The sequence below is a fragment of the Mustela erminea genome, chromosome 17, assembly GCF_009829155.1.
Source record: "Mustela erminea isolate mMusErm1 chromosome 17, mMusErm1.Pri, whole genome shotgun sequence".
NCBI classification, from domain to species: Eukaryota; Metazoa; Chordata; class Mammalia; order Carnivora; family Mustelidae; genus Mustela; species Mustela erminea.
In genome coordinates, this window is record NC_045630.1 from 55,211,645 (window position 1) to 55,232,058 (window position 20,414).

The 20,414-nt window shown below is 41.4% G+C and overlaps 1 protein-coding gene across 1 annotated transcript in view; it reads right to left on the reverse strand.

The window, feature by feature from the left end:
* The window catches only part of USH2A (usherin), a 681,041-nt gene that overhangs the window by 18,993 nt on the left and 641,634 nt on the right, over positions 1-20,414 (reverse strand). The window contains exons 64-65 of the mRNA XM_032319004.1: positions 3,328-3,534; positions 127-365 (exon numbers count right to left, since the gene is read on the reverse strand). Of these exons, the coding sequence (XP_032174895.1) occupies positions 127-365; positions 3,328-3,534 (446 nt within the window). The remainder of the gene's footprint in view (positions 1-126; positions 366-3,327; positions 3,535-20,414) is intronic.

Genomic DNA, 20,414 nt, shown 5'->3' on the forward strand with positions numbered 1-20,414 from the left:
AAACCCATTGACTCGTCTGTTTTGCCGTAGTGTTTGCTCAACAAGCACCGCCTGCTTGGCCGCACGGGGCCGCTCCGTGTGCACGTGCCTCACTGCAGCTCGTCCGTCCTCCCGTCCGTCCCTTACCCTTGGATGACTCCATTGGGGCGCAGGGGCGGGTTCCACTGGAACGAAGCTGTCCTCGAGGACAGCGCCTGGATCTGCGGAGAGGACAGTCCCGCGGGCGGAGCAGGCTGAGTTCTCAGCTCGGCGGTGGGCCCTCTGCTGCAGCAGTCGAGGCAGGTGCAGGCCTCCACGCCCACCCAGTACGTGCTGAAGGGCTGCAGGCCGCGGAGGGTCTGCTGGGCCGCTGCGCCTTCCGACAGCTGTGGGGAGACGGGGACACTCCGTGAGGCCAGCCGCGGTCACTGACGACGGACACCTGCGGATCACGCGTCTCAGCTCCTACAAAGGGAGGGCCCTGCTCTGTGCCCTGGGAAAGGCCCCAGGGCCATTAGCGTGGTACTTGCCCTCGGAATTGCCCGGCTGCTTGGAAAGGCCTAACTTAATCACGCAAAACATGTGATGACATAATAGAAACTAGACCTAACAGGATAGAAATCGCAAGGCATAATAGTGTTTATCCCTATAGAAAGATGATAGAATATGACACAAAACATACAAAAAATATATATAATATATGAAATACAATTATAAAAGTTACAAAAATAAAAAATATATAAAGATTTATTTATTTATTGAGAGAGATGGAGAGAAAGTGCACTGCAGGAGGGACAAAGGGAGAGGGAGAGAGAATCCCAAGCAGACTCCACACTTAGCACAGAGCCCTCCGTGGGGCTCGATCTCAGTACCCCATCATCATGACCTGAGACAAGACCAAGTCAGAAGTGCCACCGACTGCACCACCCAGGCACCCCGCAAAATATCTATTTCAGATTTTTATTTAAATTCCAGTTAACATAGAGTGTAGCATTAGTTTCAGGTGTAGGATTTAGTGGCTCACCTCCCTTCAATGCCCCGTGCTCACCACAGGGTGCGCACTCCTTAGTCCCCATCACCTATTTCATGTATCCCCCCACACCTCCCCTCTGGCAGTTTGTCCTCTATAATTAAGAAGCTGTTTCTTGGTCTCCCTCTCTCCTTCTTTTTTATGATCATTTTTGTTTCTTAAATTCCACAAAGAGGGGCACCTGGGTGGCTCAGTTGGTGAACCGTCTGCCTTCAGCTCAGGTCATGATTCCAAGGTCTGGGATTGAATCCTGCATTGGGCTCCCTGCTCAGCAGGGAGCCTGCTTCTCCCTCTACCTACCACTCCCCTGCTTGTGTGCGCTCTCTCACTCTCTCTGTCTGACAAATAAATAAATAAAATCTTTAAATTCCACCTATGAGTGAAGTCATATGGTATTTGTCTTTCTCTGACTGCTTATTCCACTTAGCATAATACTCTCTAGGTCCAGCCATGTCACCACCAATGGCAAGATTTCATTCTTTTTTTAAGGCTGAATCAACTACACAGTATACCTATACTATGTGTTCTTTGTCCATTCATCAGTCAATGGACACTTGAGCTATTTCCATAATTTAGCTATTCTAGATAATGCTGCTATAAATATCGGATGCATGTATCCCTTTCTATTTTGGTATCATTTGGGTAAATACCTAGTAGTGCAATTGCTGGGTCATAGGGTAGTTCCATTTTTAACTTTTTGAGGAACCTCCATACTGTTTTCTAGAGTGGCTGCACCAGCTTGCATTCCCACCGACAGAAAGTCACAAAATACTGATCAAATTCTGTGACCGTGAGAATAATGCCTTTTCAAAAAATAAAATCTGTATTTCAATTATAGTTGTAGTTAATATTCACGAAGGTCCATACTTTGTCATTGTTATCTGTATGTGTTTTTTGGGCCGAAATTTCCCTCAGATCCATGTTAGAGTGAATATTTAAGGCCTTGAAATATATTTTATGTATTTGTATATGTTATGTTTTTTATATTTTATGTATATGCTAGAGCTTGAAAGTCTATCTTTTCCCCAACGGTGTTGGTATATATGAAATACATTCTTTTTCTCAACTATCTTTATTGTGTTATAAACTTTTTGGTTTACTTGGAACTTTTTTTTTTTAATCTCATTGTGGTTTTATTAAGAACTCTTTGGAACAAAAGAGTTCAGAAACTGGAATATGCATTTTTACATTCACATAAGCAACATGTAATTAAGAAGAGTTATCTGCTATTTAAAAAATGCATACAATGCACTCTAAATATAAATTATTTTAGTTTATTAATATTATCATTTTATAACCATGGATAATCAAGGGTTGATTGTATTTACATCATCTATATTTATTGAATACGAAGCCCTGTAGAAGATATGCTAATATTCTTTTAACATTCAATACGAGACCTCCTTCCTTGCAAGTTGTCTTCTGAAATTGTGTTTCAATACCTGGAACACTGGCCTCAGAGGATTTCTCCACACTGATCCAAACTGTTCCCCAAATTGTTCTAAATAATTTATAATGTCATAGTAGGATCTGCACAACTTGTCATGAGGTTGTTTTGTGTGTGTGAACAAAGTTATAATCTACATGTACAAGAAACAAGAGAGTGTTACATACTTCTCTGTGTTATACACGAAGACGCTTCCTCCTTCTGGCTGTCAGACTCTTTGTATAAATAATGTAGGAACTGGTCTAGTTCATTATTAGGGTCTCTTCAGCCAGGGGCTTCGTTAAAACACAGTGTGAAAGATGATTTCTCTAAACTGTCCGGTGTGTCTCCCTCATGTACCCCAAACGTGCCAATGTACAATGTGCTGGCTAAGCTCTTCTGCTCTCTTCTAAAGCACTGGAACTTTCTTGAAGTCACCAAAAGAAAGATGGAGTTTTCAGTGTGTTTTTAGAGATCTGCTCATGCCAGAATGGGGATTCCAAGGATAGTCTTTGCTCTATTTTTTTCTTTCTCATATTAACATTTACACCACCAACAATGGCCATATGTTGACCCATTACTGTAGGTCAATACTTGACATGCATTTTCCAATTAAATCAAATTAATTGTCACTATAGTCCTAGGTTTCTTACATTTGTGGAGTCTTTAATACCTTTAGCACTTCGGTCCCTGAATACTTACATAGTTGCTGTATGCTTCCTAACACTCACCATTTCTCTCCAATGGATCTTTGTGCTGAGTTCATCATGGGTAATGGAGAACAGATGGGGAAGAAAGAAGTCTCAAGTAGAAGAAAAGGCCATGGAGCCATAGTCTATTTTTACAGAATTAACCAGTCCTGGATTTTTGTTCAGAGTACTCTGCTACTCACCACTGTCTCTGATCCACTGGTGTTGGAGAACAGCCTGTAGAGACTGATGATTCCGTTGGGCTTCCCAGGGGCGCTGATGTGGACCACTGCTTGGGTGGAAGAGACTTCATGAAACGTGGGGGCCCTGAGACCTTCTGGGGGGGCAGGCCCAGTTTTACACCATGTCCAGGGACTGGGGGCTTTTCCTGCTGAATTCACTGCCCAGACCTCCAAAGAGAAATTGATAAGACCACTCAAAAGCAAGGTAACTTCAGGCTGAAAGAGAAGTTGGCAACCCAAAGCAACCAAACACAACAGAATGAGATGAACTTGGATCTTGCAACTTTGTAATCACAGAGGCGATCAGGTCCTTCCTCTTTTTTGCCTTTGGCCACGTGAACACAAAAAGGGCCGATTAGGAGGCCTAATTTCAGAGTGCAGCAGGCTGATTAAAGCCTAATGAAAAGCTCCTCATCTCTGCGTGGAGTGCAGAGTGATTTTGTCAGTTTTTGCAACCTGAATGGACCTGCAGACGACATAAAACTCAGCAATTCTTAAACACTGTCCCCACCAAATCTGCATGAAAATTAAATTTTCCTTTCATCAAGGAGGGAATAAACATATGGAAGGATGTATAATCTTATTTATCAAGGACCATTTGTATAATTAAACACGAATATCCTAAAAGGTTGCCTTAGGTCATCATTTGCATGAGTAAGTAATTTGTAGGATGTCAGGTACAATAGACAGAGTAGATGGATGTGTGAGTGTATAGGGTTAAATTAGGCCCAATAACAGCCAACTACACAGTGATCAATCAGAATGATAGATCTAAATGGCAATACAAGAAGACTGTCTGCGTGTTTAGGAGTAGGAGTATTCCTTAGTAAGCTTTCATGTTGTGCAAATCTAACTTCAAGAAATCTTTCTTGTTCAGGATACACACACACACACACACACACACACACACACACAAATTATTTGTCCTGAGCTCTAAATTCTGGAGAACTTGCTTGATTCTACAGTACACCATCTGCCAGGTGTGCAGGGTTGAAAAAGCATGCAGAACATTCAAACTATGAGAAGCTTAGGGTCAGACCATAGACGACTCTGCAATGACAGCTTAGCTCTGTTTTTGTCTCTTCTACTTTTGCATCAATAGTATCTTCCAGAGAACAGACATCAGAAAGATTTTTGGTACTTAGGCTCAACTTTTTTCAGTGTTTCCACACTTTTTTTTTTTCTTAGTGGTTTCCTCTGGAAGAATAAACTTTCTGATGTTGAACTGCTCTCAAATTGTTGTCAAATGCAATTCCCCAGTCTCTCGCTGGTAGGATTGCCAGAAGCCCCATTTTTAAGAGACAACTAACCTCCTTCCAGAGCAGCACTTACCCTTTTTTTTTAGAGCTCTGACACTTTCTTCTCACCAGGTATGTAATAATCACACCCATTTGTATAATGTCTACAATTTACAAAACCCTTTAACAAGCCTTATCTGACTCAGTCCTCCCAACACAACTTGGGAGGGTGGCTGGAGAGTGTGTGCTCAGCCTCCTTTACCCCTGAGAAAATCGAAGCTCGGAAAACGTCAGCTCTCGTGGTGACGGAAGCTACCAAAGCTGAGATGAGGATTCTGTTCTCCAATGAACTCCCTAATTGCTCTTTCCAATAAACCGTACACCAGCCGGACGCAGAAGGAAGACACTCAGGATCTTGGACATTAGACACATACTGGCAGTTCTGGAGTCGGGAAAGTTAGCCTGTGAGGATAGAGGGGTCCAGGCTGGCTAGGGCGAGGGCGTGCTTATTTTCATGGGCGCAGGGAAGTAGCGAGCAGCGCACTGTCTTAGCAACGGAAGAACGTTTCATGGAAACCACACTGTGACTGCGGCTGCTCTTCTTGTCCCCTCTGAAGGGGCCAAGGTCAGCCTTGGCATAGGGACAGCTGGCTTGGAGGTTATTGGTGAAGAGGTCAGATTTCGGAGCTAATGAGAGAGTCCCTGGATTCTCAGTCAGCCCCAAACCAACCTCTCTTTTTTTTTTTTACACTTAGAAAATCATTATTCATTTGCAAAGATCTTCTAAAAAACTTCTCATAAAAGTAATCTAATTTTATTTTAATTTTTAATTTTTAATTTTAATTTAGTTAACAGATAGTGTATTATTCGTTTCAGGGGTAGGATTTAGTGATTCATCAGTTGCATACAAAATCCAGTGCTCACTACATCCCGTGTCCTCTTTCATGCCCGTCACCCAGTCACCCCATCCCCCCACCACCTCCCTTCCAGCAACCCTGTTTGTTTCCTAGAGTTAAGAGTCTCTTATGGTTTGTCTCCTCTGTTTTCATCTTATTTTATTTTCCCTTCCCTCCCTATATGTTTCTTAAATTCCACATAGGGATGAAATCATATGGTATTTGTCTTTCTCTGACTGACTTATTGTGCTTAGTTCCATCCCCATCATTGCAAATGGTAAGATTCATTCTTTTTGATGAATAGCACATCCATTTATCCGTCCATCAATGGACATCTAGACCAACCTCTTCAATGCAAATATCTTTCCAGGATGTAGGGGAGAACACTTTTTTATTACACAGAGAGTGACAAAGTTTGAAAAGAAAATATTCTTGGGGAAGGGATGCAAAATAAGGTATACGTATTAATGTCAAGTTCTTTGCCAAGAGTAGGCCTCTGTTTGGTGATTTAAGGTATTAAGAGGTAAACTGAGGCATGTTAATTTTTTTTTTTTTTTTTTTTTTTTTTTGTTTATTTGAGCAAAAAACAATTCTAATGGGGCAGCGCCAAACCGGAAGTGGTTAAGAGCCCTTTGCCAACAGACCCCAGAGGAGAAACTTCCACAGGGAAAGAGCAGAAGCAAAGGAAGGAAATATTTGGTTGGCTATAGCTCAAAGCCTACTAGCAGTGTTAGATGAGATATTCTTAGGGTTGTCATTTTGTAATCTGAACCACTGACCAGCTTAGATTTTGGTTTGTTTATATAGGCCTTTAAAGCAGTAGAGCTACCTCAGATGAATGACCTCCTTATTTAATTAAATAAAGGGCATATAGAGTTTTAGTAGAGGCCACAATGGATGGGAAAGAAAACAAGGAGGAAAATAAAAGTAGATGTAATAAAATAAAAATTCAGCAAGTTGTTAATTACTGAGCACCAATAGGAGACAGCAGCAGTGCGGGTATGGGGATGTTGAAAAAAAAAAAACATGAAATAAGTATAACTCATAGAAAGTGCTTAGTATAGGTCTGGCCCCAGATTATGAACATTTGCTTTGATTTTGTTTTTGATGTAGTTGTAGTATTATGAATACCATCAAGGCTTTTTAATGCTGGTGTTATCAGATAAAAACTAAAACTTACACCTTCCTGTCTTAGAGGAATTTTTACGGGCTGAAGTCATATTTCCAAAATGTGATTTAATCCATGGTATTTTAAAACATTTGAGCCTCAGTATTATAGTGTTTCTCTGTATTTCTGTAGAAATGTTCTATTCTTAAAAATAGGCAATTTGAAATTCTTCATCATTAACTCAGAATAAATATAAGACTCGGTGTCTTTTGTCTTTGATGGGAGACCTTCATAATATAGTGCTCTTTTTCTTAGTCTTTCTTTTTAGTATTCAATCAATTTGAGATCAAAATAGCATTCATATAAATCAACGTGTTTATGCAAAGCAGGATCAGCCTATTTACATGAGCTACTCTGGAAATGAAAGCAGTTACAATGAAGAGAAAGCTGACTGAAATAATGAAGAATTATGGATTTCACAAAACTTGTCCCACAAGGCAGTGTTTCTGTTATACCAAACAGCAAGAAGAAAAGTAAAAAAAAAAAAGAAACTGTCAATGGCATCCTGTTCGTCTACTGAGGCAAAAAGTCCTTTACCCTAAAATCGTGTGGATTTCTGCCTATGCTCAGTGAAGCAAGAAACAAGGTACTGAAGTATAGTAGTTCGGGGTTCAGAATAAAAGTGCTAACAGAGGGACCCCTGGGTGGCTCAGTTGGTTGAGCATCCCACTCGGTTTTAGCTCAAGTCCCAATCTCAGATTGATTCCTGAGTTGGGCTCTACACCGAGCATGGAGTTGGCTTGGGATTCTCTCTCCCTCTGCCCCTCCCACTTGTGTGGGCTCTCTCTCTCTCTAAAATAAATAAATAAGTCTTAAAAAATGCTAACAGATATGCTTATGATTTCTACTGAGAAGCAATGAGTCCAAGATTTGAGTCCATCTTTATAGGGTGGAGAAAGAAGAAGCAGAGATCCTACATGGGAAATTTTGAGTAATATGACCTGATCTTTTATTTTAATGAACCAATATAAAAATCAAGAAAAAAGAATGTCTTGTAAACATGGAGTGGCCTACTGTATCGATCTCTATTCTTTCTTTCTCTCATCTATCTAATCCATCCACCCATTCATCCATCCATCCATCCAACCATCCGTCCATCCATCCATCCATCCATCCATCCAACCATCCGTCCATCCATCCATCCATCCATCCATCCATCCAACCATCCATCCATTACCACCTATTTATTTACCTTTTACCTAACTGACAAGCCAGTCCATCTGGTTTGTGACACAAGATTTCCTGTCATGATCATTGGGAACAAAAATGTGCTTTTTCTGTGTGGGTTGCTCACAGAAAATATGGGACGTATCATTGGGGTGGGAGCAAGTAAAGTTTGTGAATTTCAAATCAAAGTGACAAAAATTAAGGATACTCCATTTTTAAATTTGTTCACAATATCCTTATTCCTACAGTATCCAGCTGAACATATTTACTCTCTTATAATAAACATATGATTAAAGTTTTCACTAAAGCAGTTTATTATTTATGTTTAGTGAACACTTGTGTGCATGCGCCCACACACACACACACACAATTGTAGCTGTAAGAGTTAGGAACCTCCCAATGAATAGATTTACACACAAGAACAAGTTGGGACTGACTGAGTTGGGGTGTTCTCTTCTCTAAGTTTTGCGTGGTAACCATGACAAGAGTTATGATGTAAGAAGATGTCATAGAAAACACAGATGAGCTATTTGGATAAAAACAAAACAATTAAATCCATTTAACCACAAATTCTATAATCAACTAGAAAAACAGTAGATTAATTTCTGTTTATATTTTTGTTTTCAATCTAATTTAAAAAATCTAAACAGTGACTATTGCCATCTTTATGTTACTGTCCATTAAAGAAATGAACTTGTTCTTTTATTTATTACCTGCTCCCCTCCAGGACTAATGACTGTACTTTGCCTTAAAAAATTTCGGTTACCTAGTGACAACAGCCACCAAGCTGCCAAAATCCCACTGCTGTGGAAACAGGTTTAATTGTCTCTTTTCTGTTTAAAACTGCCTTCTAGAAATCTTCCATTAGAGGAGACTTTGTCAAAAAGTGTTCCTTGGCCACAATCGTCAAAATCATTTTGGGTACCTATATCAGAATTTGTGGCATAAACAACCTTGGATTCTGTCTTTCTAACACATTTCCAAGTGATTCTTGTGCCCAAGATTGTTTGAAAAACACAGAAAGCTATTCTCTATCGCATGAGCTACAGTAATCTCAGCACTATACATTTAAAATTTCTATCAAATGATGTCTGTTTAGAGCTGTACTATGCATTTCTTTTGTCATTTCCTTCACCCCTTCAAAAAACCACAAAGCATGTACCTGTTTGCAGATGTTACAGCTGCAATAATCATCATAGATTTTATTACAGTGGTCATGGTTCCAAAGAGAACCAGAGTTCATTAGCTTTGTAGAATGACCATTTGCTACCTAGTGTTCACTCCAGGTGTGATTTTCTTGAAATCCTGATATTTCTGAAATTTGGTGGATCCATTTTCCCCTTGCAGTGTATTATTCTAAATGCTCCCAACTCCTCTCAACACATTTCTCCTTTTAATTTGCTTCCAAAAGGGAAGCAAAAATGTGTGAACAGAAATATTTGTAATAATTATTGTGAAAGAGACAGAGAAGGAGCCATGACTCTGCAGAGGACAGGGGAAAGGGAGATGGATCTCACAATCTTCCCAGAGCGGTAGCTCATTGGGTGCTTATGTTACTGTGCTAGTTATCCTTTAACCCAAGTCCTATACTCAGCTGTAGAGTTCAGTGCTTTGTCTTACACGAAGCTTTGGTACTTTGTAGCTTTCTGAAGTAACATTCCTTAGGACTGATATTTTACAAGTATAGTCTTAATGCAAAGAGAAATTCTTTTTTTTTTTTTTTTTTAAAGATTCTGTTTATTTATTTGACAGAGAGAGAGATCACAAGCAGGCAAGAGGCAGGCAGAGAGAGGGGGGAGAAATGGGCTCCCTGCTGAGCAGAGAGCCTGATCGGGGCTAGATCCCAGTACCTAGGATCATGACCTGAGCTGAAGGCAGAGGCTTAACCCACTGAGCTACCCGGGCACCCCGACAAAGAGAAATTCTTAATGTAAATCTCCAGGGATTTCCTGATGTGTTTTTCCATTATCGTATCATAAACAAATCTCCTCAGTTGTAAAAATATTTTATGATTCTTTTGGCTAAGAGATCATCATGCTACAAGTCTTGTTAAAGCTCAGGGAACAGCTCCGTGATGTCTGTTTTCTTATATTCACGCTCATTTTCCATACAAAAATGGAACACAGGAATAACCAAAGTCAGCCAGTGATCTTTCACAGAAAACTTCTAATTTCTTGCTTTCTAAGGTAAGTGACTTTTCTTGCCTTTGGAGCAATTTGAGATTTTGTTCTTTTTCCAGGCTGCTTATTAGAAGAGTTGTATTATAACTGTTACTCTCAAAGAATTCAGATTTGGAGGCATTTTTGAATCCTCTGCAACTTCTGTGATACTCTGTAACACACTTCCTTGTGGAATAATGACCATTTTGGATAGCACCAAAGCGTTTCAACAATCCTGATGACATATTCTTACTGAACAGCACTAGGGAAGCAACTTCATTCTTTCTAAATCTAGAAAACGTGAATATATTTTTGTGACACTACACATCGGAAATAAACAAAACCCAACACGAATGTCCATATGCCAGTAATTAATAAGTAAAGTAAATAGGTTGCCTGTTAACAGACAAACAATTAAACTATTTGTTTCCTAGGGGTGTGTAATGAGATTGTTATCACATTCCCATGAGGGAGACAAATAGATATTAAAAAGGTCTTTCCAATACCTGTATTGGCTAAGGCCAACAGCTAATTCAATAGATTCGATCAAAATCACCACTTCTTTCACTGCTCCTGATTTATGACTTTGGCTGTAGTTAGTCATCACTCATTGCAGTTTGTTCTCCAGTGCTCATAAATTATGCCTCATAAATAAAAAGATACAATCAAGGAAATCATATCAATTCATCTACAACCTTGCATTATATTTTCCCATGGCACTTACACTAATGCCTTTTTAAAGGGTAGCCTGTCGTGGGTTTCGAATATGTTTGAATAGCAATATGCCAAAACAGGCTTTGCCAGAATTGTGGTTACAGAGACTCATAGCTAAAAAGAGCAGGCCATAAATCTGAAATTACATGATTACAAGATTATTTTATTTCATTAGAGGTCCAATAGGCTATAGTCATAAAGGACTAGCCTGCTGAAAAGCTCTGTGTAGCTGTCTATTTAACTCTCTATCTGTCTGATTTTCTTTCATCATCAAATGGACTTTTTCAGCATCTCTGTTTGCATGACACTTTACTGGATATATTATAGTTCTACTTCTACAGATGGAGTCCCTGTATTGCAGGTTCCTTTCATCTGAAACACTTTGGATCAGACAAGATGGAACATGATTTTAATTGAATTCTGGGACCCTGGGGAAGAAGGGTGCAATAAGACATTGCCTTCCTTTCTACTGGTACTTTTGAAATTCAGAGATGTGAAGCTACTGAAGAAATTCTATGACACATTCCTTCTAGAAATGGGGGTCTTCTGTCACTCGGGCTTAGCACACTGCCTTGGTCTTTGGAGTCACTCAATATATATGAATATGAGGGAGGGAAAACCGGCTTCAGTGTTAGTGGGAAATCCTAAAATTAGCCTCGATTTGATTTTAGTGATAATAATGAGAACTTGGAATTTATCACGTACTACTTTTTATTGCCTCTATCTGTTCTCCCTGCGAGAAAATGGGAACCCAGTTCCATCCAGCTCCCACGGACGATATATAAAAGTAGTTAATGGGTTCACTGAGCACCTGCACTTTTATAAGTGTATTATATGTACTAATTTATCTCATCCTTCCAATAATCCTATTGAGTTGGTGTTATATTGTCCCTGGTTTGCATGAGGAAATAGGCACAGAGAAATTTCTGCAACTTGGAAGTGGTAGGGCTGGATTTCCAGCACAGGTACGTGATATGAAAGCCCAAACTCTGAGCTGTCTCTACATAAGGTCATTGAGGGAAGACCTGGGCACATCTTCCAAGTGTCTGACTTCCCGCTCTGGGACTGTCGTAGAACCCTGCAGGGACTGGCTGCTGTTTTCAGAGAGCAGCCTCAAAGTGAGATGGTGGGAATTACCACAAACATCATGGTGTCCATTCCTGCTCACACTTACCATGTTTAAACACTATGGCATGTTACACAGAAGCAAACAGTATACACATACTTTCCATACTGCCCCAGACATGTAAAGGTAGTGAAAGTCCATTATAATAACTAAAATAATAGCCATACCCTACCAATATAACACTGGACGCACATATATTCTCCACAGTAAGTTGCTAGAGTAAGCTAGGATCACAGTCACCGATTATGATTAACATTTTTGGAAGTAACAGTACAGCTAACTAGGTGAGGTTATTTAATCATCCGTTAATCCAATAGATATTGACTGAACCATCCCATGTGCCGGGCACTGTTCTAGGAGTTAAGGAGACGACAGTGAACAGGCTGGAGTTAACATCTGGGTGGGGAGAGGCAGTAAATAAACAAGCACAAAACGAATGGGTAATATGTGTTAGAAAGGTAACAACTGGTAGTTTAAACCATACAAGATACAGCAGCAGAGCAGAGAATGGTTGAACTACTCAGAAGGTTCTCTCCGGAGATGATGATCACACTGGAATGCTAAGGGCAAGAAGGAGGCCACCATGTGAAGAACTAGAGGGAAAACATTCTGGGCAAAAGAAGAGCAAGTGGAAAGTCCCTGCGGTTGTGTTCTCCGGAAAGCTAGTGTGGCCAGGCTTGGCGAGGAAGGGCCAGAGCGCGATCAGATGAGAACAGACCCAGACAAGGGAAAGTCCCCGTTGAACCAGAGAGGAGTTTGCATTTCATGGGAAGCCAAGGGAAGGTTCCCAGCAGGGAACTGACTTCATCTGATGTGCATTTTACAGAAATAACTGGATATCGATTACTTTTCATGAATTTATCTATTGGATTTTAATTTTATATGTGAGTGACAATGCCTTGGCCTTTAAATTAACTTGAAGGTTATAGCCACCCTACTGAGGTGGGTCTTTTCACCCCATTTTTATGGGTAAGGAAACGAAGACTTAGAGGGTTTAAATCACTTGCTGAGACTACAGAGCCAGTGAATCCTGGAGCCCGGGTTAAATTCTGAGTCAGTTTACCTTTGCCGGGTCAGGATTCATGCCCCTGCTGGGGGTGACCTGAAGAAGCTGTGGTTCAGCAGAACAATTACTGGGCTTGGGTCTGAGCTCTGATTCTGCTACTTCTTGGGTGACTTGCACAGTCATTCAGGCTCCTGATCATATAGAGGGAATAAGAAAACCTATGTCACAGGACTATACTGAGGTTTTTGTGTAAGAACATCTCTTTAAGTTTCCAAGGAGTGGATTGGTGGATAAATACATTTATAAATATCTTTTTTTATTATGTTATGTTATTCACCATACAGTATGTCGTTAGTTTTTGATGTAGTGTTCCATGATTCACAGTTTGCATGTAATACCCCACGCTGCATGCAATCTGTGCCCTCCTTAATACCCACCACCCTCTCCCCTCTAAATATCTTATCAAGATTTTGAAAGCCCCTGAGCTGTATATAAATCCCATTTGGAGCAACCATGGGGTGGGTTTCAGGACACAGCCTTTGGAACCTTAATCTCAGCTTCAAAGTCAAGCTCTTCCACTCACCAGCTGTATCCCGGGACGTGTTAACAATCTTGCAAATCTTGCCAAGCATCCTATTTCTAAATGTTATTACTAGCAATAGTCTTTATCTCAAATGGTTGTTATGAGTTAATATATGTAAAGCTCTTAACATATCACATCGTAAGCACAAAAAAATAGTAACGGTTATTATATTATTCATGTGAAAAGTTAGGAGAGAGTGACTTGACTGCTTGGAAGAGAAAGTGGGACTAAGCAGCAATTCTGCAACCGGAAGACCCTTCATTGCATTTCGAGTTTAGGCCACACCTCTGTGTGTCTTTCTCCAGGTACTTCTCTGCTCTAAAATTTTGAGTGTCGGAGCAAATATACATTTGACTTTTGAAAAATATTGTTTCTACATCAACATTTGAATCTTGGATGGCATTTTCTACTTTCCCTTATTATTAATGAAAATTTCTCAAATGCAACCCGAAGTCTAAGCAAAAGGAAACATTGGAGCAATTCACTGGATTCTTCAGAGAAAAGAATTTTCCTTCCGGTTCCCGTTACAAACATGCCGTCGGCATCAAGGAGAGAACTGCACAGTTTCCAAGATGCTTTTAGGCTTCTTAGTGATGATCAGATCCATCAGCAGATAGATAAATCAATTCACAAGAGAGAGTCTCAATTATCTTCTTAAAGATTTCAATTGAAGGCATGTGATTTACTTAAGCATCTTAACATTTTTGTTTCTACCTGTAGATTTGATTGCTTCATGTAGACCAAGACATTTGTTTAGAATGTAATGGAAATATACCATCAGTAAGTTCTTAAGGGCAATCCTCTTTAAGCTTTCAGATTTACTTAGTGTCTTATCAATAACCATGGAGTGGCGAGCCAAAGCTTGCCAGGTGATCTAGCCTGGAAAGGATTCTTTGTCACATACTGAGTGAGAAGCAGCACCAATCTGAGGTACAGAGGGTATGCCAGGTATGCTCCCTTTGCCTCCAGATCCATCTTCGGCCCTGCTCTGTGCACTGGGAAATGACTCTGAAGGCTGTCTTAGGGATCTTGTCCTCCCCGTGGCTTCTTTCCAGCTGGATTTGATCAAAGGAAGGCGAGAGTTCGGTTTTTTAATGCCTCCTGATCCCTCTTCTCGGCACCCCAGTTTGTCAAGACTGCATTCTTTCTCTATGGGCACAGCCCCTCTTTAGTAGCATTTGCTGTAGCATTTGCTGGGTTCCAGGAACAGCTTCTTCCCCTTTAGGCCTAGAAGGTAACAGCTTCTGGCTATTGCTGGGCCCTGGGTACTATAACCTCCCTTGTTGATTCTCTTAATTCTGCCCAGGCCTCCATAAATAGCCTTTTCATTTAATTCTCTTCAAAGGCCCCTTTGAGGATGCCATCTGTTTCCTGCTGAGATCCTGACCCCAGGGAGAACATTTCCAAACCTTCCACAGGCCCCAGTAACAATGGGTGGGCTGAGATTGGAACTGGATCATAAACATGGAGAGACTGGAAATGATTTTGTGAAACTGAAGAAATAGAGGAATAGTGTCTCCTCATGTCTGCGTGGGATGATTTCAGTCAAGCACCACCTGTGCTGCTCAAGCCCGCCTGGCCAGAGTGCAATGAGAGGAGCCATGAGAGCGCAGTGCGGAAATCATGCTGTCCTTGAAGACAAGGCATTCTCTTTCCTCTTTCTGCTGCACCATCACTTGGATACTTCAAATATCTCTCGTCATAGCTTAGCCTACCATCCCTGTATTGTTATGGATATATTATTTATGGATGTGTTTATCTTATGAACTAAACTTTAATCCCCCAAGGAATAGAGTTCATGGTTTTTAGCCTCCTGGCCCAATCCTCGTAACTAGGTATCCACTTTGAACCTGGTGGGTGCTTAATAATAAGTTATTTAGTATTCAAGTACTAGGATAAAGGGAAATAAATAAAACATGTTTTATCCTTTCCTGGATGTTTTTACAGGACCGAATCGGGTGATTTGGGGGAACCCTGATTTTCATGGTCATCTCACTGTTGGTGGAGAGCCATGAGGTCAGGATGGAATTACATATTATCTCCCTTCAGTCAGAGAAAATTTGGTTGCATTTAATATTTTATATCCAGAAAGCAAGCTTCCAACACAAAGATAGGAGAATCAATATTGACTTCAGTGAAATATGAATTTGGGTTGCATCAGTGTGAGGGTGACTACCAAGGCATCGTCAGATGAACGACTTGTCTCAAAGGCAATGTAAGATTGCCAGCAACTGCAGCTGAAGAATGAATCCTAAGGGATGCCATGAGAGAGAAAAAGAATGAAAAGAAATGCACACATGTGAACTGCAGCACGCTCCTGAGTGTGCACACACACATGTAGGTAGAAATGATCTACTATTGGAATAAAAAACCTGGTGGCAAAAAAAAGACACCGTCCCTGTTCTGGTGGCAGAATTCTGATTTAGATTCAGGAAGTGTCCTGATGGCCTTTAGTCTAAGCGGTAGCACTTTGGCTTTAAAGTTTTAGAAACAAATGCACTGTTTGAGACAGACAATATCAATAAATCATTTAATACCTTGAGCTGTGGGACTTGGGGGTGGGAGCAGCTTAGTTCTTGTGGGAGAGACTAACCAAACAAAAGCTTCCATGCTGGTCAGAAATACGTTAGTGAGATTAATACCTAATTAAATGCAAGTCCAAAACCAAACAGAAAACATGCTTAATACATTTTCTCTAAAAGTGGCACAGAAAACACTTAAGAAAGGGTGGGATAAAGGGGCAGCAACAGAACACAAGCCACCTGAATTGAGTAGACAGCCGTGACCGTGTAGACTCCCAGTTAGAAGGAATGTTAGTCATGGGTATGTGGGTAAGAGATTTTTGTCCTGAGAAGAGAAATGGCAAGGACACAGAAGATTGGACCACCTGACTGAAGGGACATCACACCTTCAGAAACAACTGACCTCTTGGTTTCTAGCATTTTATTAGTGACTCATTGAGAGAGACATAAGAATTTTCTTAGCCTAGCTCTTTTTTGTCTTAGGAGAAAGTACCTCCATTTTTTTTTTTTTTTTTAAATATAGTAGGGGCTGAGGGTAGAGGGGGGAGGTGGCCCTACTCTGCAGCAGGCATCCAGCTAGACATAGAAGAGCTCTCAGTTCTCTTACCACACCCATTTTTTTTTTTTTTTTTTTAAAGTGAGGCTATGAGAAATTAACTGCCTTGGCCAAGCTGTGTGATCTGTCACTCAGTTTCCTCTGCTGGCTATGAGTATCTAAGGGGAAAGAGCCCAGGAATTGTGACTATTTCATAGTAGCCTGGTTGGTGCGCGTCATGTGCTGGGCAAGCTCTTGTTTCTGGAGGACATTGTTTCCCACAAAACCTCAGCTGTAGGATGGGGTGGGGGGGGTGGGGAGGGCTATGACCATGCCTAGTTGATCAAAGTCCTCTGTTCTCTTGGTCACAGGACTATAAGGTGTTAGCTGGTTTGTGGGAGTCTGGCTCTTGGTTGGCCTATGAATACTGAGAGAGAGAGAGAAGTCCTCTTTCCACTTGGAGGTGGGACAGTAAGAATAATAATACCTATCAGACTTGCACGGGGTGAGTAGTTCATACGTGTGAGGCATTGTCCGAAGTATATTTACGTATCAACTCATTCAATCTCAAAGCGAGTCCATGAGTTCAATGTGCTGCAATCCACACTTCAAAGACAAGGAATCCAAGGCACCGAGAAGGTTTGATCAGGTAGTGTCAGGAGTGAATTTCTCCAGTGTCCGGAGAGAGTCTGGTGGGGAATGAAGCCAAATGGAGACAATCCGAGATGGAGGGAGAGAAAGAATGAATCTGACAGCTTTGAGTCCTATACTTAAGGCTCCTGTGGAGGCTTGGAGTTTGAAACTTTTCCTTGGTTTCAAAGAATGTCTTCTGTCCTGGGGCACCTGGGTACCTCAGTGGGTTCAAGCCTCTGCCTTTGGCTCAGGTCATGATCCCAGGGTCCTCGGATCAAGCCCTACATTGAGCCCTACATCGGGCTTTCTCCTCCGCAGGGAGCCTGCTTCCTCCTCTCTTTTCCTGTCTTTGCCTACTTGTGATCTCTGTCTGTCAAATAAATAAGTAAAATCTTTAAGAAAAAAAAAAAAAAAAAAAGAATGTCTTCTGTCCCTTTCCCAGTAGGCGAGCGGAAACATTTCCTTTTGGTTTAAGTTGGCTTTCTATCACTTGCAGTAAAAATAATCACGATACCTTATTGATGATGTAGGTTTTCTCAAGAACCCAAATGGGACTCTTATATGCAGTAAGCAAGAAAAATGCTATTAGTTGACAATTATATTTTATGATATATGTAATTTATTAAATACATTTATTAGTTAATAAATAAATTGGGTTTCATAAGGAAACACCACTAGTGATATTTCCACTGAAGCTGGTCTCATATACTCACTTGCTTTGATACCAGTTAAAGCTAAACACTATCAGAAAATCAAATTACTTAGGATCAGAATGCATTCTGCCAGGTTTTACAAATTATAGATTCAATGAAGAGAAGCTGAAGTTTGATTAGAATTTTCTACAGTGTATGGTTGTAGATCACCCCCACGGAGGCTCCTAGAATTCAGAACTGGGGAGACCTTCCATTTAAACACGGGGAGAAACCACTGGGAGAGGTTGTTTTGCTCAAGGATACTATATAGTGAGAGAAGGACTCAAAGCTGCTGTCCTTTGTCTCTCTTCTAGCTCATCACGCACAGCTTGTGGGGTGCACAGAGAAGTCCCCAACAGCCCCTCCTGCAGTCCTCACAAGGAGGTTTTTGGCAAGAGCGGTGAGCGGGTGAGGGTCCTCCCCCTCGTCTGTCTCCTTCTCAGCCCTTCCTTCCATCCTCGTCGAAATAAATTTTCAGGCCGAACTGTCTGGAGCCTGAAATTGTGTTGGAAAGCAGCGGGCAGCTGCCATCCTGTGTGGCCCCCCGCAGCACCAGCCCTGAGATCAGCCCCACGCGGAGTGAGTCATAGGGTTTCCTCTGAGGCTGACCTGTCACTTCTCAGTCACCCAGTTGCGAGGCCCTGGAAGCCTTCCAGTCTTCGGAGATCGTGTGAGCGTGGGTGCTTATTGCAAAAAGCTGTCAAAGTGGGGGAATTTTCAGGAAAACTAATTAAGTCACTGACAGCATGATCCGGTGAAAGGGGGAGCCATGGCAGGCCCTAGCAAATCCTCGGTGAGTCATTGCCTTAAGCGAGAGTATGAATAGGAATGCACGATTACTGGGAGGGGCGCATCAGCCGCAGCTCCCTCCCTGCAGGGAAAAACTGAAGCTGCTTATGGAGCGGACTCACACCCAGGCCCCTCTCCCAAGCCTGTGCAGAGACTGTTGGCTTATTTCCGTGCTGAACAATTAAGGACTTCCCCACACAGAATTCGGAGGTTTACACCGTATAAATGAGTACAGCCCGATTTTGAAAGCATTGAGGATAGAAACGAGTATTGTCTATGGAAAGTATCACATTGGATTTTGTAAATATTCTGTTGAACAGGAAGCCTATAATCTCCAGGTAAAGGAAAAGATCTGTGCGCTGAAGAATTTTGGTAAATTGCATTTTGTAATTTTGTAAAAATGCATCTCATTTTTGTGTGAATCATGCATTGACAGTGTTTTTGAGGATTCGGTTTTGGTAAACCAACTTGTGTTTGCAAATCACTGAGAACGCTTGTTCTCTGATGAGACTCGTAGCGTGTGCTTCTGCAAAGACACCACATCCATCTCGTGAAACACAAAAAGGCACTTCCAAATTTTTATAATTTCTATTTCAGATCTTACTGTTCTTATTAAAGCTGATCCTTCAGAATCTCTGGAAGCTGTGTCGAAATGAATCCAATTAGAATAATCCCATTCTAAGTGGTGGTGAATATTATAACTTTTACTACCAAAGGCCGGGTCTCCCAAGTGAGAAACAAAGCAAAAGAAAATGCCATCAGAAATCAGACAAAATCCATGAGGAAGAGTAAAAGAAATTACTTGAATAACTGAGACATGAACTTTGCAGATAATATATTCTGCTCCCCCGCACCCTTCAGTTTCATACTAAAACAATAGGACTCTTGTTTGGGGAAGTCATGGGTACAGCAAGGTAAATAGGTTGGTCATCAATTATCAGCATGTAAATGAGGCGCTTGTGGGGCCCTGGGTTTACTTATTTAGGCAATCGTTTTATGATGGTTTAGGACTGTGATTCTCAGCTCTGGCTGCACATTAGAATCACCTGGGGACCTTTTGAAACGCACTGATCCCTGGACCCATTTCAGAATCAGAACTACAGGGGGCCGGGGCCAGGGCATAGGGAACGTGGTTAAAGTTCCCCGGGGGGATTCTAATGTGCAGCCAGGGCTGAGAGCCACTGAATTAGGAAATCACCACCTGAAAATCCGGCTTAAGTCACAGAGCAACAATGCTGTATCCTCTGCGGCAGTATTTCTCAAAATTAGGGGGAAAAAAAAGGGTTGTGGATCATCAAAGCTGCTTGTGGAAAATACAGATTGCTGGGAATCCCCAACCTCACCCTTTGGAATCTGCACTTTGAACCTGCTCTTGTACAGGAAACACTTGGAGCCAGTACATTTAAGATGTTCAATATTGAGGAATTATTGAAAACTTAGAAGGTGCCTATAATATCACATGGCTTTTGTCCACTTTCAAACGTGACGGTTTCCAAGCTGGTTCTATGTAAGTGACACTGGCTGGACTTCACCCTCCAAGGTCTCCTGGACTGAAGGATTCCCCTTTCGTTCAGTAAGAATCCCTTTCTCCACATAGTTCCTGTCCCTTCTGTCCATCAGAACTCATCCACTCTGTAGCTTTTCTCCCAAAGCTCTATCACGCCCAGAGCTCTGTCTGTCCAGTGATGGGTGAACTTACACTAGGAAGTGCTGTCTTGGTCTCTCCCGCATTATAAATTTTGGCAGCTGTCTTCGATGACTTAGGTCCAAACCAGAAATGAGGATAGTGGTATGGGATCATGGAAGAGCGTGGTGGACAG